At 36.6% G+C, this 27,342-nt stretch overlaps 1 protein-coding gene across 1 annotated transcript; it reads right to left on the bottom strand.

The window, feature by feature from the left end:
* Nucleotides 1–265: 265 nt before the first annotated feature.
* Nucleotides 266–25,352, bottom strand: LOC137487769 (uncharacterized). Its single transcript, XM_068213773.2, has 21 exons — nucleotides 25,157–25,352; nucleotides 23,561–23,905; nucleotides 23,142–23,384; nucleotides 21,641–22,990; nucleotides 20,941–21,444; nucleotides 20,222–20,316; nucleotides 20,066–20,116; nucleotides 19,588–19,963; nucleotides 19,301–19,471; nucleotides 19,086–19,197; nucleotides 15,992–16,077; nucleotides 6,677–7,021; nucleotides 6,259–6,501; nucleotides 5,352–6,107; nucleotides 4,510–5,160; nucleotides 3,789–3,883; nucleotides 3,632–3,682; nucleotides 3,154–3,529; nucleotides 2,867–3,037; nucleotides 2,652–2,763; nucleotides 266–2,558 (listed from the first exon to the last, which is right to left on the bottom strand). The coding sequence occupies exons 1-21, from the start codon at nucleotides 25,203–25,205 to the stop codon at nucleotides 2,534–2,536; spliced, it is 6,207 nt and encodes a 2,068-aa protein (XP_068069874.2). The 5' UTR covers nucleotides 25,206–25,352; the 3' UTR covers nucleotides 266–2,533.
* Between the last annotated feature and the right edge of the window lie 1,990 nt (nucleotides 25,353–27,342).

Below are 27,342 nucleotides of genomic sequence, written 5' to 3'. Positions count from 1 at the left end.
TGTGCTGCCCAATATAAGAATGTGCATTATTAAAATCATTAGGTCTATGGGAACTCACCATAAAGATAGTTGACGTGTGTGTGTGTGTGTGTGTTTAAACATTTTATTCAGTGCACACTAAAGTGAGCTAAACCTGGCAAAAGCCTCAATTTGGAGCTATCACCATTAATAAAATTGTAGAAACATTTTGTAGTATAGAAAAACAACAGAAATATGCAAGTATTGATCAGGCAAAATAAAAAATAAAGATTGAGAATAACTGAATCATGACTGATTGAGAAGCATTTATTGTGATCCACATCATATTTTGCACTTTTATTCATTGTTTCTTCTTTGTTAGCGGGCACCTCCAGGATGTTGCCCAAGCAATACTCAGGTTTGCTGACTGTGTCAGAACCCTTAAAGGGATCGTTCATCCTAAATCAGGTCAATTAGCTGTTAGTTTACTCACACAAGCCAAGATATTTTAGCCAAATCTAAGGTCCTTATTGATTCATGTAACGGAAGTTACCAATAGTTACTATTGTTTTTCCCTGACAGCAAGTAGAAGATCTACGATGCCAAGACAGAACACATAAACATTGACGTAAACATATTAATTATTCTACTAAATCTAGAGTTGTCATGACAGAATGACAAAGTTCTGCTTTGTCATCAACTAGTTGGTTCAGGTGATTGTCACTGTTGCCTGATTGTTGTTAGTGCTGGCAATCTTTTCCCTCCTCCACCCCAGCTCCACCTGTGTATAGGTCTGCTACAGGGGATACATGTGTTTGCAGCAGTAGTGTGTTATTATATGTGGATCCTGGACGTGACAACCACAATAAAATACAAAATTACACTATGGGTGCTTTTAACCTAGACTTTTGTTTCGGAACCTGGTACGTTTTCCCAGTTAGCGCGGTTCGTTTGGCATGTGTGAATCCAGCAATCGCGCTCGGATCCGTGCCAAATAATCGGTCCGAGATCGTCTGGATGAGGTGGTCTCGGCTCGATTGAAACAAACTCTGGAGCGAATCGGTTGTAGTGAGAAAGCAAAACAATCCAATGAACTAACCAACCAGGCTATATCACAGTGCATTATGGTTATGTAGTTGAAACTTTGCTGTGTGAAAGCAAACTATACCAAGAACAAAGTGCAACATTGTAACCATTTAATCCCTGTTCCTGAACAAAAGAATCGATCCACAGGTGTGAAAGCACCCTAAGAGGCACAGTTACATTTTTAAATGAACTCAAATTTGTATAAAGCTAACAATCTTTTCCCTCCTCCACCCCAGCTCCACCTGTATATAGATCTGCTACAGGGGTTACATGTGTTTGCAGCAGCAGGGTGTTATTATACAGTATGTGGATCCTGGATGTGACAACCACAATAAAAATGTAAGATTACACTAAGGGTGCTTCCACATCTGTGGTTCAGTTCATTTGGTCCTGACCAAGGGCAACAAATGATACAGTGGACTGAGTGGAGCATTTTTCTGCCGTTTTTAGGTCCTTTTGACACCACACTGATTGATTTGGTCTGAACCAATTGAAAAAAAAAACAAAACAAAATGCAGTCATATGACAAAATCCACATCACTCATTGGCCAGATGTTATTACATGCATATCCTAAACTGCTTTCGATTGGTCAGAATTAACGTGCAGGAAAATGGCAATGTAACTCCCGCAAGTAAACAAACCAGCAGACACAAAATGACGCTTTTCACTATGGAGGGCCGACTGACTGGCTGATTGTATCCCTGGTCATAGTGTACTATATAGTTTTTATACATTAATTTAGACAAACTATACATTTGAAGAATGAAGCGCAGCTTCGGCTGGAAAACAATGTTTAAATGCATTGCAAACGGCGAATACACATCGCAAGTCACTTTGTGAGGAGGCGTGAATTAATTTAGCTAAACTGCGACATAGTCATCTTCAGGAAATATTACCAGCGCTCTATCAGGTAATGTTTTTCCCTCTCTCTTTCTGTGTAAAATTATTGGTAAAGCGCTGTCAACAAGTATTTTTCCTCTACATCCCATAATGCACGGGGCAATGGACTACAGCAGCTGGATTAGTCCAAAAAGCCGCAGTCCTTTTTGAGGTTGGATCTGTTCTAGTTCGGATCATGTTCTCACCACAAGCGAACCGCTCCAGGGTTCATTTGAGGGGTACGGAGACCTCCTTGAGGAGCTTTTTTTAGTCCGCTTTTGGTGGCACTCGAGTACGATTGCTACACTCACAACTGCTCAAACGAACCGCACCAAGAGGGAAAACGAACTCTAATGCGATTTAGCCAAACTAAATAAGACAGGTGTAAAAACAATTTTAAATGAACTCACACATGTATAAAGCTAATAGTACTTGAATTAATTTCTTTGAAATGAGACACTGTTTATTTGGATTTCTTTGTGTTTATTTTTCATCTCAGAAACAGTAACTATTGGCTTACATTACAAACAACAAGGACCTCAGAACATTCTTCTTTATTAATAGGCTGAGCTATCCCTTTACAATAAGTTTGCTTGATTGAAGACTCTTTCATGTCCGTTTCGTGCAGGTTGTGCTGGATAGAAAAAGAAAAAGTTAAGGTTCATGTTTGATAGCACTGTTTAGATTTAGAAATTGATTTCTGTCATTATCTCCTAAGAAACAATACCTGACTCCTGCTGCTGGCATTTGCTGAAACCACTCGTGGTTTAGGATGTCATCTACGGTGGATCTTTTGTTTGGATCAGTAATCAGGCACCCCGAGATCAAATCCTGGAATTCTGCAAGTGTTTACAAGAGAGCTGGTTAGTTACTGACAGTGTCAAGTTTGAAAGTTTGCTGTGTTACGGCCATTGTGATACTGGTACTATAGTGTTCTCTAACCTCTGGATAGGCCCAATGGAAAAGTCAGACTGTTTGTCTTCATGTCTTCCAGTGATTTAAAGGGGTAGGTGCCACACATCAGTTTGTACATCAGATAGCCCAGAGACCACGCCGTTGTTGGGTCTGCCCGATATGCCAGGGTCGCAACATACTCTGGTGGACAGCATCCTCCTGTTCATAAAAATGCAAGACATAGACAGGTTAAGCAAACATTTCCACTTTCAGATATCCATTATATTAGTATCACAGTAAACACATCTCATTGTATGAAAGCTAACCCAACTCACCAGTAAATCCACCCACATAGACACTCTTGAGGAGATCTCCACAGCCAAAGTCTATCAGTTTGACTTGGTGTGTCTCTGTGTTGATCACGCAGTTGTTTAACTTGATGTCCCGATGGAAGATACCTCTGTCGAGACAGTGCTTGCATCCGAGGACCACTTGGTACAAAATGCTACGTGCCTCAGATTCACTCTTTGTTTTGTTCTGAGTTATAAAGCTGAGCAGATTCACGCAGGGTTGCGGGTACTCCATGATGAGTATGTAGCGTTGTTCCTCATCAAACCAGTCTATCATGTGAACGATGTAAGGGCTTATCGGTTGTTGATTCAGCAGCAGGTTTAATGACACTTCTGCCAACAGCGGCTTGGAAAGCCCAGGCTGGAGAAAATAGTTGAACAAAAGGTTAGGTATCTTTCAATGTCACTAGCATTTAAGATCATTTGCATTTTAATATATACAATATGTTCACGGACAACTTACTATTCTGATATACCGGTCTGCTCTTGTCTTCTTCACAAATTTGATGGCAACCTGCAAAAACAAAAAAAAGAGATGTTGGGTAAACTCTAATGAAATCTTTTCACTCTGGAAATTAGAAACATATGGACTGAAATGTAAGCGCTGATATGTATTTTACCTGTTGTTGATTAAGTTTGTGGAGCCCCACAAACACTTCGCCAAAGCCTCCTTCTCCAAGCTTCTCTCCAACTTCGTATACTGCAGAAAATGGAACTGCAAAAAAACACAAATGTTAATACTTTTCAACAAAAAATGGAATACAGAAGTGTTTTTTTCCAACTTCTACAGATATAAATCTACAGTTCTTAAATAAGTTATACAATCTAGTTTTAAAATAAAGCCGCAATCGCACTACAGTTTGACCATGCAAAATTCAGCTACGAAGAGATAAAACAAGATGATTTTTATCTTCTACTGGTTTCACACGTTCACGTAGTGCAAATTCGCCAGTCAAAGTTTGTGTTTTTGGTCTGACTTGTTGACATGTTTGAATGGAAGTCTATGGGATGAATAGTGCAATTTGACCATGGCTGAAGCCTGAAATACTTGAGTAGTTTGGTCTGGTGTGGTAAATTGTGTCTGAAACTAAATCGTAATGGCTGTTTGAGTGTGTTTACGTAAGACATTTGTCATCTAAATATAACTCAAGTTTGAAAAAAAAAACAAGATGACAATCACTTTCTTTACAATCATATTCTAACAGACAATTAGGAAATCAATCAAATTCGATCAAGATTATTTGTACAGTATACACATATAAACAGGTATAAATAAACAGAGGTACTATGGAAACTAGGAAGAATCATCAGTAAACGAACAAGAAAAGATAAAACACTCACGGATATTTGGACCCGGCGATGCGATGGTTCTCAACCAGCTTTTGTCTCCAATACGTCTGTGCTTAGTAGGTGCTCGAACAAACTTAGACAAACAAGGCTGGGAATCTTCTGAAGATTCTTCATCTGAAGATTCTTTGTCTGAAGAATTGTCAGTTTGATCCTGCAGATGTATTTGAACTACTTGCTCAGGAATGGGTGAGTCTGGCTTAGGAATAGGTGGTTCTGGCTCAAGAATGGGCGAGTCAGGCTCAGGGATAAGTGAGTCTGGCTCAGGAATGGGTAAATCAGGCTCAGGAATGGGGAGTTCTGGCTCTGATGCAGGTGGTTCTGGCTCAGGAATAGGTGAATCAGGCTCAGGAATGGGCGAGTCTGGCTCAGGAATGGGCAAGTCAGGCTTAGGGATAAGTGAGTCTGGCTCAGGAATGGGTGGTTCTGGCTCAGGGATAAGTGAGTCTGGCTCAGGAATGGGTGATTCTGGCTCTGATGCAGGTGGATTTGGCTCAGAAGTGTGTGGATTTGGCTCTGCAGCAGCTGAAACTGTGTCTGGCCGTGGATTAACCACATTGTTCTTTTTGAGTACAGGTTTCACAGTCTGCCACGTTTTGTTGAAGAATGTATTGATCCTGTTCTTCTCAACATCTGTTGTTTTTTCTAGAAACCCCAGACACAAAAAAAAAGTTAGAAAATGGCACTCAATATCAGAAGTCATATACAGAGACTATCAACCAAAAATGATTTTATGATTTTGAAACTAACAAAAATACTGTGAATAAATAAATACATGACTTAAAAAGGTTACTTTACACGTTTGAAAAACAGCAATAAAATGACATTAGGCTCACCTTCATCTGGCTCTGGATTGTCTGGTTTTGGATCAGAGTTTGCTGGCTTATTGCTGGAAAGACCAGGATAAAGATCAGACTGATCGACTACTACCAGAGACTTAAGGCCGGACAGACCAAGCTGAAGATCAGTCTGATCGTCTACAGCCAGAGACTCAAAACTGGACAGACCAAGCTTAAGATCAGTCTGATCGTCTACAGCCAGAGGCTCAAAACTGGACAGACCAAGCTTAAGATCAGTCTGATCGTCTACAGCCAGAGGCTCAAAACTGGACAGACCAAGCTTAAGATCAGTCTGATCGTCTACAGCCAGAGGCTCAAGGCCGGACAGACCAAGCTGAAGTTCAGCCTGATCGTCTACAGCCAGAGGCTCAAGGCTGAATGGACTAGACTGCAGATCAGCCTGATCTCCAACAGCCAGAGGCTCAAAGCTGGACAGACCAAGCTGAGGTTCAGCCTGAATGTCTACAGCCAGAGGCTCAAGGCCGGACAGACAAGACTGAAGATCAGCCTGATCGTCTACAGCCAGAGACCCAAAGCTGGACAGAGCAGACTGAAGATCATGCTGATCTTCTGCAGATGTTGTCTTGAGGTTGGATGGGCCTGGCTGTGGACCCACTGGTTCTGTGTCAGACGGAGGCTGTAAAAGAGATACTTCATTGCCTCGACGTCGACACTGATTGGCTTTCTGTAAAGCCAGCCATTTCTTTTTGAAGAATTCACAAAGGCTTTTCTTCTTCCTGTTTGGTTGTGTTTCTGAAAACAAAGACAAAAGAATTCTAGTTACTACATTCACTTTCTTTAACTTGAAAATTAATTAAATATTTAATAATAAACATAATGTCACAGCATTTGTACATCATAGGCTATACATAGGGTTACTTGACACACATATGAAAAGGCTCACCTTCAGCTGGCTCTGCAGTGGCTCTGTTTGCTCCAAAGTTTGTTGTCTTATTGCTGGAGAAACCAAGCTGAAGATCGTCTGTTGATGGGCCTGGCTGTGGACCCGGTGGTTCTGTGTCAGACGGAGGCTGTAAAGGAGAGACTTTACCGCCTCGACGTCGACACTGATTGGCTTTGTGTAAAGCCAGCCATTTATTCTTGAAGAATGCACAAAGGCTATTCTTCTTCCTGTTTGGTTGTGTTTCTGAAAACAATGACAAAAAAAAGATTTCTAGTTACTACAGTCACTTTCTTTAACTTGAAAATTTATTACATTTTAAACAATAAACATAATGTCACAGTATTAGTGCAGCATATGCTATATACATAGGGTTACTTGACACAAGTACAAAAAAACTGCATAAAAACGACAAGTTCACCTTCAGCTGGCTCTGGATTGTTTTCTTCAAAGTTGGTTAGCTTATTGCTGGATGGACCAGGCTGAACATCACGCTGATCGTCTACAGCTCGAGACCTGAGGCCGGACGGACCAGACTGAAGATCTGTCTGATCGTCTACAGCCAGAGACTCAAAGCTGGACAGACCAAGCTGAAGATTATCTGTTGATGGGCCTGGCTGTGGACCCGGTGGTTCTGTGTCAGACGGAGGCTGTAAAGGAGATACTTTACAGTCTCGACGTCGACACTGATTGGCTTTCTGTAAAGCCAGACGTTTATTTTTGAAGAATGCACAAAGGCAATTCTTCTTCCTGTTTGGTTGCGTTTCTGAAAACAATGACAAAAAAAAGATTTTAAGTTAATATATTCACTTTCTTTCAATTTAATAAATTAAAGAGTTTACAATAAACATAATTTCACAATGTGTGCGTGTGTGTGTGTGTGTGTGTTAAGGGTTAAATGTAATAATGGGCAATCAGTTTGGATCCAGATACACGGATCAAAATAATTTGTATATAGACAACATATAAATAACACTTATCTAAACATCGTATGATGATACTTATATTGAAAATATTTATGTCATCTGAGTTACATCCCTGCCACTTTTTATTTTAAACAACTGAGAAAAACAAAGACACGACAATACATTAAATCTACTAATTGCTTTCTTGTATCACATAAAAACAGAAACTAATATTATAATATAATTATTTTTTGTTTTTATTAATTGTTAATGTTACCAATATTAGCAATGCATGACTAGACATATTAATTGTGTATTACTATATAGCATAACTGATTTTAGTTTCTTGGTCAGTTAATTGTCATTAAAATATCATAAAGATTTTAAAATGACCATTTAAATATCATATAAAGTTATTGAAAAGTCAAATTATTCAAGCTCCTGTAAGGAAAAGGCTATATATTACAAGTGTACAGTTGTAAACCGGATAAAATAACCATCCTATTTTAATTTTAATTTCACATTTCTTTTATTTAGTCAGACAATATTACATATAATATGTCTCCTGGAATCTCCCACATATTCATAGTGGACGCCTGATGCCCCAGAAATGGAGGCTTCCTACTTAAAGCAAGGTTGTGATGTCTGTAATATGTTCAAATTAGCCATTGAGGTAACTTAAAGTTGGTTTTATATTCGCTCATTTGTTCAGTGAAGACTTGTGACATGTTCCTTATGTTTACCTTTGATTATTTGGTCTGAAATCACATGTAAGTAAGACATTAAACAGCATTAGCACTATTTTGACTGTGAACAATGTTGTACTTTGATAATCATTTGCTGCTAACGTTATTGTGATTTCACTATTTAAAATGAACAAAAAATACTTTTCAGAAATTATATTATTAAGGAGAAAGTCCAAATCTGTAAATATAAAACCAAATTTTCCCTGATAAAATAGCCTACACACGCTCATCAGATGTAATGTCACATTACGCATAAATTATGAATTACGATGTTGACGTCCATGTTGAATTTATAAGCATAGATATTGTACTTGGAGAGTAGGCCTCAAACCTTTGTACACTAATAAATACAAACAAGAATTTACCTGTTGAGCTGTTCGCCATGACAGTGACAGTAGAAGGCAAACTCGGCATCAATGAAACGTGGTAAAAACACTGTGATCGTCGCTTTTGCTCGACTAGTAAACTAGCCGTCAGTCTGTGTTCAAGCGAGAGGTGTTTTGAAGATGTTTCTTAAGTGTTTGCTCTTTTGCAGCTTCACCGCGGTGACGTAATGAGTCCATGGAATCTTTAGAACGAATTTCGAATAATGCGGTTGATGTTATTATTTGAAATATCACGGACAGTTCTGACATTTAAAGTCACCTAAAGGAATCTAAAATGTTTAAATTTTTACATGTAAAATCTCCCAAAGTTTATGCTTGGGTTTTACAGAATTATTTGAATAAATCGTCATCAATAAAACAACTCTTCAGTTAAAATACATGATGTGCTATAGGATACTCAAACCGGAAAATAAAAACGAAATAATAATATATATGATACTATATTGTATTATATTTATATAGTAATGTAATATCTATTAAGCTATTATTATTATTTAAAAATGTGTTAAATTTACTTTATTATTATTATTATTAATATTATTATTATTATTGAATGGCAAATGTTTTTACTTTACTTTTTAATTGTCCACAAGTAGAATTTTTTTCTTTGACTTCACAGTACCCAACCATATCAGCGTTCACATCACATATATCACAAAAAACAAGCAACACAAAAAGCATTTAACAGAACATAAATCACATTAAAAATGTCATTTTTATTAATACACAATAGGTTCTTAAGTTTTTCCCCTGAAAACTTCTTAATAAAAATTGACACTGCTTAAAGCCGTATGTTTATCTAATAACTAAAAATGGCAAGCAGATAGAAATATGAAACCCTCATGCTTCTTCCACTAAGTTCATTTTTTAAAATTCTTTTTTTATTACTTGTATATTACGTCTGTTTTATTGTTGCTGTCATCATGTCTTTTTATTTTTGTTATCTTCTATACAACTATTTTATATTGAGTTAATATCCTACTTGTATTCCTGTTTATTGTAGAGTCAATTCTGATTTTTTATATTTCTTCTCTTCTTAAAAGAAATCGGATAATGCGGACTGTAGCATTCACATTGTAAACATTTATTGTACTTTCAAAACCTTTAGAAATTTACATATTTTTATGAATGGATAAAAATTTTAATCAATGAAATTTCCATAAAAAAAGTTTGCATAATTTAAGAGAAATATTGGGTTAAAAATAATAAATTAATTTTTTCTGTCTTCTCTTTCCCTGTGGGTTACAGCTGGAAGGGCATCCGCTGTGTAAAAAAACATATGCTGGATAAGTTGGCAGTTCATTCCACTGTGGGGACCCCAGTTTAATAAAGGAACTAAGCCGAAAAGAAAATGAAGGAATGAATGTTCTGTCTTTTCACAAATAAAAGTTTGAAATTCACTTTTTACTGAAACGTTTTAATAAGCAATGCTTTATCAAATAGTTACGCCCATTTGATATTAAAAGATTTTCATATGTTCCTGCTTTGCCATGGTGAGAGTACATACTATTTTTCCAATAATGTGTTTAAGATACTATAGAGCAATTTACGTAATAAGTTATTATGTTAACCAGGCAAATTAGGATAATTAATCTCGTTATTGGATAGTGGTTTGTTCTGTAGGCAAACCAAAAAGGAAAAAATGAAAGTGGGCTAATGATATTGATCTTATTTTATTTATTTTTTTATTTAAAAAAATTCCAAACCAAGTTAAATTTTTTTAACAGAAAAATACATCACCTAAGTATTTCATTAATTTTCTTGTCGGCTTAGTCCCTTTATTAATCTGATGTCGCCACAGCGGAATGAACTGCCAACTTATCCAGCAAGTTTTTACGCAGCGGATGCCCTTCCAGCCGCAACCCATCTCTGGGTAACATCCACACTCACATTCACGCACTACGGACAATTTAGCCAACCCAATTCACCTGTACCGCATGTCTAGAGAACTAAACGAGTTAGTGAGGCCATCTGGTGTGTGGCTCTCTCTCGACATTGAGAAAAAGCACAAAGTATAACCTGTTTTTTTTTTGTTTGTTTTTTTTTTTACTTAAATTGTGTGGCCAGTATCAAATATTTATTTTATAAATTTATTTTATTATTATTGTTAGAATGATTAGTTTACATGTCATGTATTACATAATATATTTTTATATAAGTTAAAGTCAGAATTATTAGCCCCCTGTTTTTTTTTTTCCCAAATTCGGTTTAACAGAGAGATTTTTTTCAACACATTTCTAATCATAGTAGTTTTAATAACTTATTTCTAATAACTGATATATTTTTATCTTTGCCATGAGTCAATAATAGTTGACTAGATTTTTCTAGACACTTCTATACAACTTAAAGTGACATTTAAAGGCTTATTTAGGTTAATTAGGTTAACTAGGCAGGTTAGGGTAAATAGGCAAGTCATTCTGTAAAAATGGTTTGTTCTGTCATAAAAAAAAATTTTGGTTTAAGGGGCTAATAATATTTACCTTAAATTGGCATTTAAAAAAATGAAAACTGCTTTCATTCTAGCCGAAATAAAACAAATAAGACTAAGAAAATATTATCAGACATACTGTGAAAATTTTCTTGCTCTGTTAAACATAATTTTGGGAAATATTTAAAAAAGAAAACAAAAATCAAAGGGGGGCTAATAATTCTGAATTCAACTACAGATTCTAACTAGTGGTGCAAGGCTTGGTGCTGGGAGCTTTTTAGACACTCCTGTTATATTGTGGCTGTTGCAGCCATGATGTTGTAAAATGAACCTAATCAAAAAATAAAAAGTATTTGAGGTGATGTGCTGCCATAAACGTATGCTATGTAGTACACGATAAACGCCATCTCTGGCTGACTCTAAACGTTTAATAATTGTAAACAAATCCTGTGAGCGCATGCGCAGAGTCCGAGTGCTAATAGGGTTTTGTCAGGAGTAGCGTCTGTTGTTAGCTAAACATCTATACGAAGGTTAAGGGAAGTTATTAGGGTTCCATGGTCAAATACTCCTGAATGGTTACTACCAAAACCCATTGTTGATACATCACTGGTAAAGATAAGAGATAAGAGTGCGGAGGGCAATTTTAATATTCAAATGGTGCAAACATATATTAAAGACAAATATTTTAATCATGTTTTAATATATACAGAAGCATCTAAAGATAGAGGAAACAGAGTGGGGGTAGCATACACAGTAATAGATTTTAGAATTAAAGTTATTAAAAGAATATCAGATGACCTTTCAGTGTATACTGGAGAAATGGTGGCATTACTAATGGCACTTCAATGGGTTGAGGAAAACAGACGGTTAGGAGCATTGGTATGTTCGACTTAAATTACTCACTGATGACATTAGAGAGTGGACATTCTGAAAGCAGAAAGGATATATTGATCGAGATATTGCAAACAATAAATCACATTCAGTTGATGGGATTAGAAACTCGTAGCGGAATAACAGGGAATGAGTTGGCAGATTAAAGAAGCTACAAGGAAATCAATTACAGACATGGAAATAAAATATAGTAAAAGTGAGATAAAGGTTTTAATTAAGCAAATTTTAAAAAGTGGGTGGCAAAAACAATGGGAGAAAGGAAAAATGGGAGGTGGTTGTTTAATATTCAAAGAAATGTGGATAAAGGAAGAATAACGAGTAGAAGTAGGAGGAAAGAGAGCATAATATCAAGAATTCGATTTTTGACTCAGGACTTAACAGTACATTGTACAAAATGAATTAACATCAGACAGGAAGATGTGATTTTTGTGGGCAAGAAGAAACCGTGGAGCATGTTATTAAGAAGTGTCCAAAGTACAATAGGGAAAGGAAAGTGTTTATTTTAAATTAAAAAAGAATCAATACAAATTTTAATTTGATTAAAATACTAAAAAACAAGTCAGATGAGGACTGTATAAAATTTTTAAATGTCTAAATTAGATAAAAGGATTTAGACATAAAGATATAAGTGGTGTAGGAATATATATATATATATATATATATATAAAAAAGTTTGTATGCTAACTGCCAATAAAACTCAAAATAATAATAAGAAGAAGTCATTAGGGTTTTGTTGGACAAAGTTAGTAAGTATTTTTAAATTACCTACTCTAATGTTCTATATTTGTTTATTTTCGTTAGAGTCTGCTGTTTAAAATGGATTTGTCAATGTTTTGATAAAGTTTCTAGCTCCGGGGAGCTAACCGTTACACCTCCATTAAAGTAACCAACTGCTGGTTTCCCATTTTAACGTATGCGGGTTTTATATTATAGTTTTTATTTGAAAATGGTACATGTTGCACGGACGGTGGTGAACTTTGCATAGTTTTGATCTTTTAGCTTATTCGAATGTTTTCGTACGTGTTAATATTTACCTTTGGCCTAACTCGTTAGCCTAGCCACACGACTTTTAAAGACACGCAGGTGTCGGCCAATCAGCATCAGACGTTTTTGATATGAGGCGGGGTGTGTGAATGGGTGTGACGTATATTGTGTACACACTGTACGAGAAGCCTGTTTGAAAGTGTTTTTTTTTTGTCTACTGTCATTACCATATAAGGCCTAATTGACCGTTTTTTAAGGAAATGTTTCAGCTGTAGATTGCTGTCTTATGTGGTTTGGCGTTTTAGATAAATTTGAAACATTTGGTTTTTCAAATTTATGCGATGTTTTCTACAGTAGCAATCCTTTCCGTGGTGCAAAATAATCCACTTTCACTGTCCGTCTGATTATTCTTGTATTGTCAGTGTACCAAAATTATTTTTTTTTATCCACAAAGCGTGCAGCTTTTTGGCTCGTTTCCACTGACTGGTACAGTACGATACGGTTCGGGTGGGTACGGGTCACCTTTATCAGGCTTGCGTTTCCACCACAAAGGGTACCCTTTTGGTGGGCGTGGTGTACAACATAAAGTTTAAGTCGACGTCATGCTTGCTCGAATAAATGTCTACAGTAAAGCTGTATGGGTCGTTTACATATCATATGAGAAACACTTCTCACAAAACAGATGCTTCATACACATAAATACTTGTTTATAAATGTTTATTACTAACTTTTCTATGAACAGGATTTGATTATAACTGCAGATCAATGACAGTGCGAAATAACCTACTGTAACGTCTGTAATTATATATAATAAATTAATAAATGCAACAAATATGAACACATACAGCCCCTTACAGTCTTTGATATATTATTAATTACAGGAAAACTGCACACATCATACATTAGTACTTATTTGAGTTCAAAAACACACGCAATATAGCCCACAGTCAGAGCAAACCTCTCATCTATGTCTGTAATCTTTACCAGCACATGTAAGCTCTGTTAGAGAGTAATTTTGTCATTCCCAGTTCATAATAGTCCAAAAGTTGAAGATAAACATGGCAGTTTGTTCATGATTCAGGTTGCTAAAACACTTTTGCTCCTGTGTTTTGCCAGACTTCTCCTTTTTTCCAGTGCTTCACCCTCTCGCTTGTCCTTTTCTTTCCGAATGGATCAGATGACGGAGACACTTCAGTAATCATGCGGACGTTATTATTATTAGCTCAAGAAGTTTGCTATATCAAATATAGACACGATCGCGAGCTCCTGTAAGAAAGCAAATACCGCTTGCACTTTTAGACGGTCTCGTAAAGCAACAACAGGACATGGCAGATTTTTCTTCTTAGCTTTGTGTCTGTTCATTAAGACGACGACAAGGTTTGTTTAAGCTCGGGTCATCCATGGCTCGTTATTATATGCATATAGTATATCCATGTAATCTCTTGGCTGTCTTACAACATGGCAGATCCTTTATTTACATTCTGTATAGCTCCACGAAATCATGACATATCTCTGTAACCACCTTTTGGTACCCTCTCTCGTTTTGGTACCCTTTCGAAAGGATGCCGAAAAAGTGGTACGGTACGGTTTGGTTCGGTATGCTTATTGACAGTGGTAACGGCCATAAATCGTACCAAACCGAACCGAACCGTACCATACCGTACCGTACCACACAGTGTAAACGGGCCATTATTTGCCCCAATTCTTTTTCTTTTTTAATATTTCCCCAATGATGTTTAACAGAGCAAGGAAATTTTCACAGTATGTCTGATAATATTTTCTTCTGGAGAAAGTCTTATTTAATTTATTTAGGCTAGAATAAAAACAGTTTTTAATAAAAAAAAAACATTTTAATTACAAAATTATAAGCTAATATAGCTTTAAGCTATATTTTTATCGATAGTCTACAGAACAAACCATCGTTATACAATAACTTGCCTAATTACCCTAGCCTGCCTTAGTTAACTTAATTAACCTAGTTAAGCCTTTAAATGTCACTTTAAGCTGAATAGAAGTGTCTTGAACAATATCTAGTCAAATATTATTTACTGTCATCATGGCAAAGATCAAATAAATCAGTTATTAGAAATAAGTTAAATAAAACTATTATGTTTAGAAATATGTTGAAAAAATCTGCTCTGTTAAACAGAAATTGAAGAAAAAAATAAACAAAGGGGAATAATAATAATGACTTCAACTATATATATATATATATATATATATATATATATATATATATATATATATATATATATATATATATATATATAAAATAACTGACCCATATTGCACACACAAATGTTACATCTGTAAGACATGCCATCAGGACTAATTCATCAGATTTTTTTACACTGTAAATTAAAAAATATCTAGTAAAATGTTATGTACAGTCAGTTATTAAAAACATGATGTTTAGAAATGTCTTGAAAAAATCTTCTCTTCGTTAAACAGAAATTGCGGGAAAAATATACAGGGGGGTTAATTGTTCACGAGGGCTTCAACTAATAATATACAGTTGAAGTCAGAATTATTTGGCCCCTTTTTTTATATATTTCCCCAATAATGTTTAACAGAGCAAGGAAAATTTCACAGTATGTCTGATAATATTTTTTCTTGAGGAGAAAGTCTTGTTTTTTTAAACTTGCCTAATTACCATAAACAGCCTAGTTAACCTAATTAACCTAGTTAAGCCTTTAAATGACACTTTAAGCTGAATAAAAGTGTCATGAACAATGTCTAGTCAAATATTATTTACTGTCATTATGGCAAAGATAAAACAAATCAGTTATTAGAAATGAGTTATTAAAATGATTATGTTTAGAAATGTGTTGAAAATATCTGCTGTGTTAAACAGAAATGGGGGAAAAATAAACAGGGGGCCTAATAATTCTGACTCTTTATATAATGACTGACCCATATGGCACACACAAATGTTACATCTGTAAGACATATTTTAAAGAGCATTTGGTCTCTGAAACATCTGCTTTTTACAGTAATCTTATAAACCCTTTTAAAGGTCTGTTTTCCAAACATTCTAAATCATAATCATAAAGATGTATTATAAACTTGTTTAATATCTGTCAGGAGAAAAGACAAAGTCCACATGTAAATACCAACATCATATAGACGTCTCTGTGATGCTGTTGGGGTTAATTTTAACACAGCCATCTTTGATTAAAGTTTTGGAAAATGCAAACAAGTAGTTTTTATCTTGAAATGTGAGGCTCCTGGTGTCAAGTGTAAATCAGCGATGAACAGTGCTGATTTTAAAAATGAATCAAAGTCAATATTGCAGTATTGGTTCATTATTCTCCAATATGGGTAAGTTACGGTCTTTTATGAGCGTTAAATACGCATTAAGTATTCATTTTTCTAAATGAATCATGTTTTTCTAACCCCACACAGTGTCAGGGGCTTTCTGTATATGCCACACTATTCCATCATTTCTTTTACACATCAGATGCCCTTCCAGCCACAACCCACTGTGAAAAACAAAAGAAGTTGACTCAAAATTATAAGACAACAAACTTCAGGACATTTTTGAGTTGACTCAACTTTCAACCCAATTACTACACTTGACTCGATTTAAGTTGAGCAAACTCAAAAATGTCCTTATGTTTGTTGCCTTAAAATTTAAGTTGAGTCAACTTTTTTACAGTGTGGGAAACACCCATATACTCTCGCATTCACACACAACGACCAATTTAGTTAATCCAATTCACCCATACCACGTCTTTGAACTGTGGACAGCCAGGACTTGAACCAGCGACCTTCCTGTTAGAAACCACTGAGCCACTGTGCTGCCCAAAATAAGAATGTCCATTATTAAAATCATTAGGTCTATGGGAACTCACCATAAAGATAGTTGATGTGTGTGTGTGTGTGTGTGTGTGTGTGTGTGTGTGTGTGTGTGTGTGTGTGTGTTTAAACATTTTATTCAGTGCACACTAAAGTGAGCTTAACCTGACAAAAGCCTCAATTTGGAGCTATCACCATTAATAAAACTGTAGAAACATTTTGTAGTATAGAAAAACAACAGAAATATGCAAGTATTGATCAGGCAAAATAAAAAATAAAGATTGAGAATAACTGAATCATGACTGATTGAGAAGCATTTATTGTGATCCACATCATATCTTGCACTTTTATTCATTGTTTCTTCTTTGTTAGCGGCCACCTCCAGGATGTTGCCCAAGCAATACTCAGGTTTGCTGACTGTGTCAGAACCCTTAAAGGGACTGTTCATCCTAAATCAGGTCAATTAGCTGTTAGTTTACTCACACAAGCCAAGATATTTTAGCCAAATCTGAGGTCCTTATTGATTCATGTAATGGAAGTTACCTATAGGTACTATTGTTTTTCCCTGACAGCAAGTAGAAGATCTACGATGCCAAGACAGAACACATAAACATTGACGTAAACATATTAATTATTCTACTAAATCTAGAGTTGTCATGACAGAATGACAAAGTTCTGCTTTGTCATCAACTAGTTGGTTCAGGTGATTGTCACTGTTGCCTGATTGTTGTTAGTGCTGGCAATCTTTTCCCTCCTCCACCCCAGCTCCACCTGTGTATAGGTCTGCTACAGGGGATACATGTGTTTGCAGCAGTAGTGTGTTATTATATGTGGATCCTGGACGTGACAACCACAATAAAATACAAAATTACACTATGGGTGCTTTCAAACCTAGACTTTTGTTTCGGAACCTGGTACGGTTTCCCAGTAAGCGGGTCGTTTGGCATGTGTGAATCCAGCAATCGCGCTCGGATCCGTGCCAAAACAATCGGTCCGAGATTGTCTGGATGAGGTGGTCTCGGCTGGATTGAAACAAACTCTGGAGCGAATCGGTTGTAGTGAGAAAGCAAAACAATCCAATGAACTAACCAACCAGGCTATATCACAGTGCATTATGGTTATGTAGTTGAAACTTTGCTGTGTGAAAGCAAACTATACCAAGAACAAAGTGCAACATTGTAACCATTTAATCCCTGTTCCAGAACAAAAGAATCGATCCACAGGTGTGAAAGCACCCTAAGAGGCACAGTTACATTTTTAAATGAACTCACATTTGTATAAAGCTAACAATCTTTTTCCTCCTCCACCCCAGCTCCACCTGTATATAGATCTACAGGGGTAACATGTGTTTGCAGCAGCAGGGTGTTATTATACAGTATGTGGATCCTGGATGTGACAACCACTATAAAAATGTAAGATTACATTAAGGGTGCTTCCACATCTGTGGTTCAGTTCATTTAGTCCTGACCAAGGGCAACAAATGCATTTTTCTGCCGTTTTTGGGTCCTTTTGACACCACACTGATTGATTTGGTCTGAACCAATTGAAAAAACAAAAAAAACCAAAATGCAGTCATATGACAAAATCCACATCACTCATTGGCCAGATGTTATTACATGCATTCCCTAAACTGCTTTCGATTGGTAAGAATTAACGCGCTGGAAAATGGCAATGGAACTCCATTCAGTATCAATCCTGATCAGTATCAATCTCCATCAAGTAAACAAACCAGCAGACACAATGTGGCGCTTTTCACTATGGAGGGCCGACTGACTGGCTGATTGTATCCCTGGTCATAGTGTACTATATAGTTTTTATACATTAATTTAGACAAACTATACATTTGAAGAATGAAGCGCAGCTGCGGCTGTTTAAATGTTTAAATGCATTGCAAACGGCGAATGCACATCGCAAGTCACTTTGTGAGGAGGCGTGAATTAATTTAGCTAAACTGCGACATGGTCATCTTCAGGAAATATTACCAGCGCTCTATCAGGTAATGTTTTTCCCTCTCTCTTTCTGTTTAAAATTATTGGTAAAGCGCTGTCAACAAGTATTTTTCCTCTACATCCCATAATGCACGGCACAATGGACTACAGCAGCTGGATTAGTCCAAAAAGCCGCAGTCCTTTTTGAGGTTGGATCTGTTCTAGTTCGGATCATGTTCTCACCACAAGCGAACCGCTCCAGGGTTCATTTGAGGGGTACGGAGACCTCCTGGAGGAGCTTTTTTTAGTCCGCTTTTGGTGGCACTCGAGTACGATTGCTACACTCACAACTGCTCAAACGAACCGCACCAAGAGGGAAAACGAACTCTAATGCGATTCAACCGAACTAAATAAGACAAGTGTGAAAACAATTTTAAATGAACTCACACATGTATAAAGCTAATAGTACTTGAATTAATTTCTTTGAAATGAGACACTGTTTATTTGGATTTCTTTGTGTTTATTTTTCATCTCAGAAACAGTAACTATTGACTTACATTACAAACAACAAGGACCTCAGAACATTCTTCTTTATTAATAGGCTGAGCTATCCCTTTACAATAAGTTTGCTTGATTGAAGACTCTTTCATGTCCGTTTCGTGCAGGTTGTGCTGGATAGAAAAAGAAAAAGTTAAGGTTCATGTTTGATAGCACTGTTTAGATTTAGAAATTGATTTCTGTCATTATCTCCTAAGAAACAATACCTGACTCCTGCTGCTGGCATTTGCTGAAACCACTCGTGGTTTAGGATGTCATCTACGGTGGATCTTTTGTTTGGATCAGTAATCAGGCACCCCGAGATCAAATCCTGGAATTCTGCAAGTGTTTACAAGAGAGCTGGTTAGTTACTGACAGTGTCAAGTTTGAAAGTTTGCTGTGTTACGGCCATTGTGATACTGGTACTATAGTGTTCTCTAACCTCTGGATAGGCCCAATGGAAAAGTCAGACTGTTTGTCTTCATGTCTTCCAGTGATTTAAAGGGGTAGGTGCCACACATCAGTTTGTACATCAGATAGCCCAGAGACCACGCCGTTGTTGGGTCTGCCCGATATGCCAGGGTCGCAACATACTCTGGTGGACAGCATCCTCCTGTTCATAAAAATGCAAGACATAGACAGGTTAAGCAAACATTTCCACTTTCAGATATCCATTATATTAGTATCACAGTAAACACATCTCATTGTATGAAAGCTAACCCAACTCACCAGTAAATCCACCCACATAGACACTCTTGAGGAGATCACCACAGCCAAAGTCTATCAGTTTGACTTGGTGTGTCTCGGTGTTGATCACGCAGTTGTTTAACTTGATGTCCCGATGGAAGATACCTCTGTCGAGACAGTGCTTGCATCCGAGGACCACTTGGTACAAAATGCTACGTGCCTCAGATTCACTCTTTGTTTTGTTCTGAGTTATAAAGCTGAGCAGATTCACGCAGGGTTGCGGGTACTCCATGATGAGTATGTAGCGTTGTTCCTCATCAAACCAGTCTATCATGTGAACGATGTAAGGGCTTATCGGTTGTTGATTCAGCAGCAGGTTTAATGACACTTCTGCCAACAGCGGCTTGGAAAGCCCAGGCTGGAGAAAATAGTTGAACAAAAGGTTAGGTATCTTTCAATGTCACTAGCATTTAAGATCATTTGCATTTAAATATATACAATATGTTCACGGACAACTTACTATTCTGATATACCGGTCTGCTCTTGTCTTCTTCACAAATTTGATGGCAACCTGCAAAAACAAAAAAAAGAGATGTTGGGTAAACTCTAATGAAATCTTTTTACTCTGGAAATTAGAAACATATGACTGAAATGTAAGCGCTGATATGTATTTTACATGTTGTTGATTAAGCTTGTGGAGCCCCACAAACACTTCGCCAAAGCCTCCTTCTCCAAGCTTCTCTCCAACTTCGTATACTGCAGAAAATGGAACTGCAAAAAAGCACAAATGTTAATACTTTTTAACAAAAAATGGAATACAGAAGTGTTTTGTTCCAACTTCTACAGATATAAATCTACAGTTCTTAAATAAGTTATACAATCTAGTTTTAAAATAAAGCCGCAATCGCACTACAGTTTGACCATGCAAAATTCAGCTACGAAGAGATAAAACAAGATGATTTTTATCTTCTACTGGTTTCACACGTTCACGTAGTGCAAATTCGCCAGTCAAAGTTTGTGTTTTTGGTCTGACTTATTGACATGTTTGAATGGAAGTCTATGGGGTGATTAGTGCAATATGACCAAGGCTTAAGCCTGAAATACTTGAGTAGTTTGGTCTGGTGTGGTAAATTGTGTCTGAAACTAAATCGTAATGGCTGTTTGAGTGTGTTTACATAAGACATTTGTCATCTAAATATAACTCAAGTTTGAAAAAAAACAAGACGACAACCACTTTCTTTACAATCATATTCTAACAGGCAATTAGGAAATCAATCAAATTCGATCATGACTATTTGTACACTACACATAAATAAACAGGTATAAATAAACAGAGGTACTATGGAAACTAGGAACAATCATCAGTAAACGAACAAGAAAAGATAAAACACTCACGGATATTTGGACCCGGCGATGCGATGGTTCTCAACCAGCTTTTGTCTCCAATACGTCTGTGCTTGGTAGGTGCTCGAACAAACTTGGACGAACAAGGCTGGGAATCTTCTGAAGATTCTTCATCTGAAGATTCTTTGTCTGAAGAATTGTCAGTTTGATCCTGCAGATGAAATCGAACTACTTGCTCGGGAATGGGTGAGTCTGGCTTAGGAACAGGTGGTTCTGGCTCAGGAATGGGTGAATCAGGCTCAGGGATAAGTGAGTCTGGCTCAGGAATGGGTGGTTCTGGCTCAGGGATAAGTGAGTCTGGCTCAGGAATGGGTGGTTCTGGCTCTGATGCAGGTGGATCTGGCTCAGAAGTGTGTGGATTTGGCTCTGCAGCAGCTGAACCTGTGTCCGGCCGTGGATTAACCACATTGTTCTTTTTGAGTACAGGTTTTACAGTCTGCCGCGTTTTGTTGAAGAATGTATTGATTCTGTTCTTCTCAACATCTGTTGTTTTTTCTAGAAACCCCAGACACAAAAAAGTTAGAAAATGGCACTCAATCACTCAATATCAGAAGTCATATACAGAGACTATCAACCAAAAATGATTTTAGGATTTTGAAACTAACAAAAATACTGTGAATAAATAAATACATGACTTAAAAGGGTTACTTTACACGTTTGAAAAACAGCAATAAAATGACATTAGGCTCACCTTCATCTGGCTCTGGATTGGCTGGTTTTGGATCAGAGTTTGCTGACTTATTGCTGGAAAGACCAGGATAAAGATCAGACTGATCGACTACTACCAGAGACTTAAGGCCGGACAGACCAAGCTGAAGATCAGTCTGATCGTCTACAGCCAGAGACTCAAAACTGGACTGACCAAGCTTAAGATCAGTCTGATCGTCTACAGCCAGAGGCTCAAAACTGGACAGACCAAGCTTAAGATCAGTCTGATCGTCTACAGCCAGAGGCTCAAAACTGGACAGACCAAGCTGAAGATCAGTCTGATCGTCTACAGCCTGAGGCTCAAAACTGGACAGACTAAGCTTAAGATCAGTCTGATCGTCTACAGCCTGAGGCTCAAAACTGGACAGACCAAGCTTAAGATCAAGCTGATCGTCTACAGCCAGAGGCTCAAGGCTGGATGGACTAGACTGCAGATCAGCCTGATCGTCTACAGCCAGAGACTCAAAACTGGACAGACCAAGCTTAAGATCAGTCTGATCGTCTACAGCCAGAGGCTCAAGGCTGGACAGACCAAGCTGAAGTTCAGCCTGATCGTCTACAGCCAGAGGCTCAAGGCTGGATGGACTAGACTGCAGATCAGCCTGATCGTCTACAGCCAGAGGCTCAAGGCTGGATGGACTAGACTGCAGATCAGCCTGATCGTCTACAGCCAGAGACTCAAAACTGGACAGACCAAGCTTAAGATCAGTCTGATCGTCTACAGCCAGAGGCTCAAGGGTGAATGGACTAGAGTGCAGATCAGCCTGATCTTCAACAGCCAGAGACTTAAGGCTGGATGGACTAGACTGCAGATCAGCCTGATCTTCAACAGCCAGAGACTCAAGGCTGGATGGACTAGACTGCAGATCAGCCTGATCTTCAACAGCCAGAGACTCAAGGCTGGATGTACTAGACTGCAGTTCAGCCTGATCTTCAACAGCCAGAGGCTCAAAGCTGGATGGACTAGACTGCAGATCAGCCTGATCGTCTACAGCCAGAGGCTCAAAGCTGGACAGACCAAGCTGAGGTTCAGCCTGAATGTCTACAGCCAGAGGCTCAAGGCCGGACAGACAAGACTGAAGATCAGCCTGATCGTCTACAGCCAGAGACCCAAAGCTGGACAGAGCAGACTGAAGATCATGCTGATCTTCTGCAGATGTTGTCTTGAGATTGGATGGGCCTGGCTGTGGACCCACTGGTTCTGTGTCAGACGGAGGCTGTAAAAGAGATACTTTATTGCCTCGACGTCGACACTGATTGGCTTTCTGTAAAGCCAGCCATTTCTTTTTGAAGAATTCACAAAGGCTTTTCTTCTTCCTGTTTGGTTGTGTTTCTGAAAACAAAGACAAAAGATTTCTAGTTGCTACATTCACTTTCTTTAACTTGAAAATTAATTAAATATTTAATAATAAACATAATGTCACAGCATTTGTACATCATAGGCTGTACATAGGGTTACATGACACAAGTATGAAAAGGCTCACCTTCAGCTGGCTCTGCAGTGGCTCTGTTTGCTTCAAAGTTTGTTGTTTTATTGCTGGAGAGATCAAGCTGAAGATCGTCTGTTGATGGGCCTGGCTGTGGACCCGGTGGTTCTGTGTCAGACGGAGGCTGTAAAGGAGAGACTTTACCGCCTCGACGTCGACACTGATTGGCTTTCTGTAAAGCCAGCCATTTATTCTTGAAGAATGCACAAAGGCTATTCTTCTTCCTGTTTGGTTGTGTTTCTGAAAACAATGACAAAAAAAAAGATTTCTAGTTACTACAGTCACTTTCTTTAACTTGAAAATGTATTAAATTTTAAACAATAAACATAATGTCACAGTATTAGTGCAGCATATGCTATATACATAGGGTTACTTGACACAAGTACAAAAAAACTGCATAAAAACGACAAGCTCACCTTCAGCTGGCTCTTGATTGTTTTCTGCAAAGTTGGTTAGCTTATTGCTGGATGGACCAGGCTGAACATCACGCTGATCGTCTACAGCTCGAGACCTGAGGCCGGACGGACCAGACTGAAGATCTGTCTGATCGTCTACAGCCAGAGACTCAAAGCTGGACAGACCAAGCTGAAGATTATCTGTTGATGGGCCTGGCTGTGGACCCGGTGGTTCTGTGTCAGACGGAGGCTGTAAAGGAGATACTTTACAGTCTCGACGTCGACACTGACTGGCTTTCTGTAAAGCCAGCCGTTTATTTTTGAAGAATGCACAAAGGCAATTCTTCTTCCTGTTTGGTTGCGTTTCTGAAAACAATGACAAAAAAAAGATTTTAAGTTAATATATTCACTTTCTTTCAATTTAATAAATTAAAGAGTTTACAATAAACATAATTTCACAATGTGTGCATGTGTGTGTGTGTGTGTGTGTTAAGGGTTAAATGTAATAATGGCCAATCAGTTTGGATCCAGATACACGGATCAAAATAATTTGTATATAGACAACATATAAATAACACTTATATAAACATTGTATGATGATACTTATATTGAAAATATTTATGTCATCTGAGTTACATCCCTGCCACTTTTTATTCTGAACAACTGAGAAAAACAAAGACACGACAAAACATTAAATCTAATAATTGCATTCTCGTATCACATAAAAACATAAACTAATATTATAATATAATTATTTTTTGTTTTTATTAATTGTTAATGTTACCAATATTAGCAATGCATGACTAGACATATTAATTGTGTATTACTATATAGCATAACTGATTTTAGTTTCTTGGTCAGTTAATTGTCATTAAAATATCATAAAGATTTTAAAATGACCATTTAAATATCATATAAAGTTATTGAAAAGTCAAATTATTCAAGCTCCTGTAAGGAAAAGGTTATATATTACAAGTGTACAGTTGTAAACCGGATAAAATAACCATCCTATTTTAATTTAAATTTCACATTTCTTTTATTTAGTCAGACAACATTACATATAATATGTCTCCTGGAATCTCCCACATATTCATAGTGGACGCCTGATGCCCCAGAAATGGAGGCTTCCTACTTAAGCAAGGTTGTGATGTCTGTAATATGTTCAAATTAGCCATTGAGGTAACTTAAAGTTGGTTTTATATTCACTCATTTGTTCAGTGAAGACTTGTGACATGTTCCTTATGTTTACCTTTGATTATTTGGTCTGAAATCACATGTAAGTAAGACATGAAACAGCATTAGCACTATTTTGACTGTGAACAATGTTGTACTTTGATAATCATTTGCTGCTAACGTTATTGTGATTTCACTATTTAAAATGAACAAAAAATACTTTTCAGAAATTATATTATTAAGGAGAAAGTCCAAATCTGTAAATATAAAACCAAATTTTCCCTGATAAAATAGCCTACACACGCTCATCAGATGTAATGTCACATTACGCATAAATTATGAATTACGATGTTGACGTCCATGTTGAATTTATAAGCATAGATATTGTACTTGGAGAGTAGGCCTCAAACCTTTGTACACTAATAAATACAAACAAGAATTTACCTGTTGAGCTGTTCGCCATGACAGTGACAGTAGAAGGCAAACTCGGCATCAATGAAACGTGGTAAAAACACTGTGATCGTCGCTTTTGCTCGACTAGTAAACTAGCCGTCAGTCTGTGTTCAAGCGAGAGGTGTTTTGAAGATGTTTCTTAAGTGTTTGCTCTTTTGCAGCTTCACCGCGGTGACGTAATGAGTCCATGGAATCTTTAGAACGAATTTCGAATAATGCGGTTGATGTTATTATTTGAAATATCACGGACAGTTCTGACATTTAAAGTCACCTAAAGGAATCTAAAATGTTTAAATTTTTACATGTAAAATCTCCCAAAGTTTATGCTTGGGTTTTACAGAATTATTTGAATAAATCGTCATCAATAAAACAACTCTTCAGTTAAAATACATGATGTGCTATAGGATACTCAAACCGGAAAATAAAAACGAAATAATAATATATATGATACTATATTGTATTATATTTATATAGTAATGTAATATCTATTAAGCTATTATTATTATTTAAAAATGTGTTAAATTTACTTTATTATTATTATTATTAATATTATTATTATTATTGAATGGCAAATGTTTTTACTTTACTTTTTAATTGTCCACAAGTAGAATTTTTTTCTTTGACTTCACAGTACCCAACCATATCAGCGTTCACATCACATATATCACAAAAAACAAGCAACACAAAAAGCATTTAACAGAACATAAATCACATTAAAAATGTCATTTTTATTAATACACAATAGGTTCTTAAGTTTTTCCCCTGAAAACTTCTTAATAAAAATTGACACTGCTTAAAGCCGTATGTTTATCTAATAACTAAAAATGGCAAGCAGATAGAAATATGAAACCCTCATGCTTCTTCCACTAAGTTCATTTTTTAAAATTCTTTTTTTATTACTTGTATATTACGTCTGTTTTATTGTTGCTGTCATCATGTCTTTTTATTTTTGTTATCTTCTATACAACTATTTTATATTGAGTTAATATCCTACTTGTATTCCTGTTTATTGTAGAGTCAATTCTGATTTTTTATATTTCTTCTCTTCTTAAAAGAAATCGGATAATGCGGACTGTAGCATTCACATTGTAAACATTTATTGTACTTTCAAAACCTTTAGAAATTTACATATTTTTATGAATGGATAAAAATTTTAATCAATGAAATTTCCATAAAAAAGTTTGCATAATTTAAGAGAAATATTGGGTTAAAAATAATAAATTAATTTTTTCTGTCTTCTCTTTCCCTGTGGGTTACAGCTGGAAGGGCATCCGCTGTGTAAAAAAACATATGCTGAATAAGTTGGCAGTTCATTCCACTGTGGGGACCCCAGTTTAATAAAGGAACTAAGCCGAAAAGAAAATGAAGGAATGAATGTTCTGTCTTTTCACAAATAAAAGTTTGAAATTCACTTTTTACTGAAACGTTTTAATAAGCAATGCTTTATCAAATAGTTACGCCCATTTGATATTAAAAGATTTTCATATGTTCCTGCTTTGCCATGGTGAGAGTACATACTATTTTTCCAATAATGTGTTTAAGATACTATAGAGCAATTTACGTAATAAGTTATTATGTTAACCAGGCAAATTAGGATAATTAATCTCGTTATTGGATAGTGGTTTGTTCTGTAGGCAAACCAAAAAGGAAAAAATGAAAGTGGGCTAATGATATTGATCTTATTTTATTTATTTTTTTATTTAAAAAAATTCCAAACCAAGTTAAATTTTTTTAACAGAAAAATACATCACCTAAGTATTTCATTAATTTTCTTGTCGGCTTAGTCCCTTTATTAATCTGATGTCGCCACAGCGGAATGAACTGCCAACTTATCCAGCAAGTTTTTACGCAGCGGATGCCCTTCCAGCCGCAACCCATCTCTGGGTAACATCCACACTCACATTCACGCACTACGGACAATTTAGCCAACCCAATTCACCTGTACCGCATGTCTAGAGAACTAAACGAGTTAGTGAGGCCATCTGGTGTGTGGCTCTCTCTCGACATTGAGAAAAAGCACAAAGTATAACCTGTTTTTTTTTTGTTTGTTTTTTTTTTTACTTAAATTGTGTGGCCAGTATCAAATATTTATTTTATAAATTTATTTTATTATTATTGTTAGAATGATTAGTTTACATGTCATGTATTACATAATATATTTTTATATAAGTTAAAGT

Source organism: Danio rerio, chromosome 2 (assembly GCF_049306965.1).
Source record: "Danio rerio strain Tuebingen ecotype United States chromosome 2, GRCz12tu, whole genome shotgun sequence".
NCBI classification, from domain to species: Eukaryota; Metazoa; Chordata; class Actinopteri; order Cypriniformes; family Danionidae; genus Danio; species Danio rerio.
Note: the sequence above shows the minus strand (reverse complement) of the source record. Positions and strands in the feature narration are given on the sequence as shown.

Bases quoted from the DNA above. Each gene is read 5' to 3' on its own strand.
- LOC137487769 (XM_068213773.2), bottom strand. From the start codon at position 25,205: ATGCCGAGTTTGCCTTCTACTGTCACTGTCATGGCGAACAGCTCAACA. The intron at 21,445-21,640 runs GTGAGCCTAATG...TGGGGTTTCTAG, and splicing joins CAATCCAGAGCCAGATGAAG to AAAAAACAACAGATGTTGAG. The intron at 5,161-5,351 runs GTGAGCCTAATG...TGGGGTTTCTAG, and splicing joins CAATCCAGAGCCAGATGAAG to AAAAAACAACAGATGTTGAG.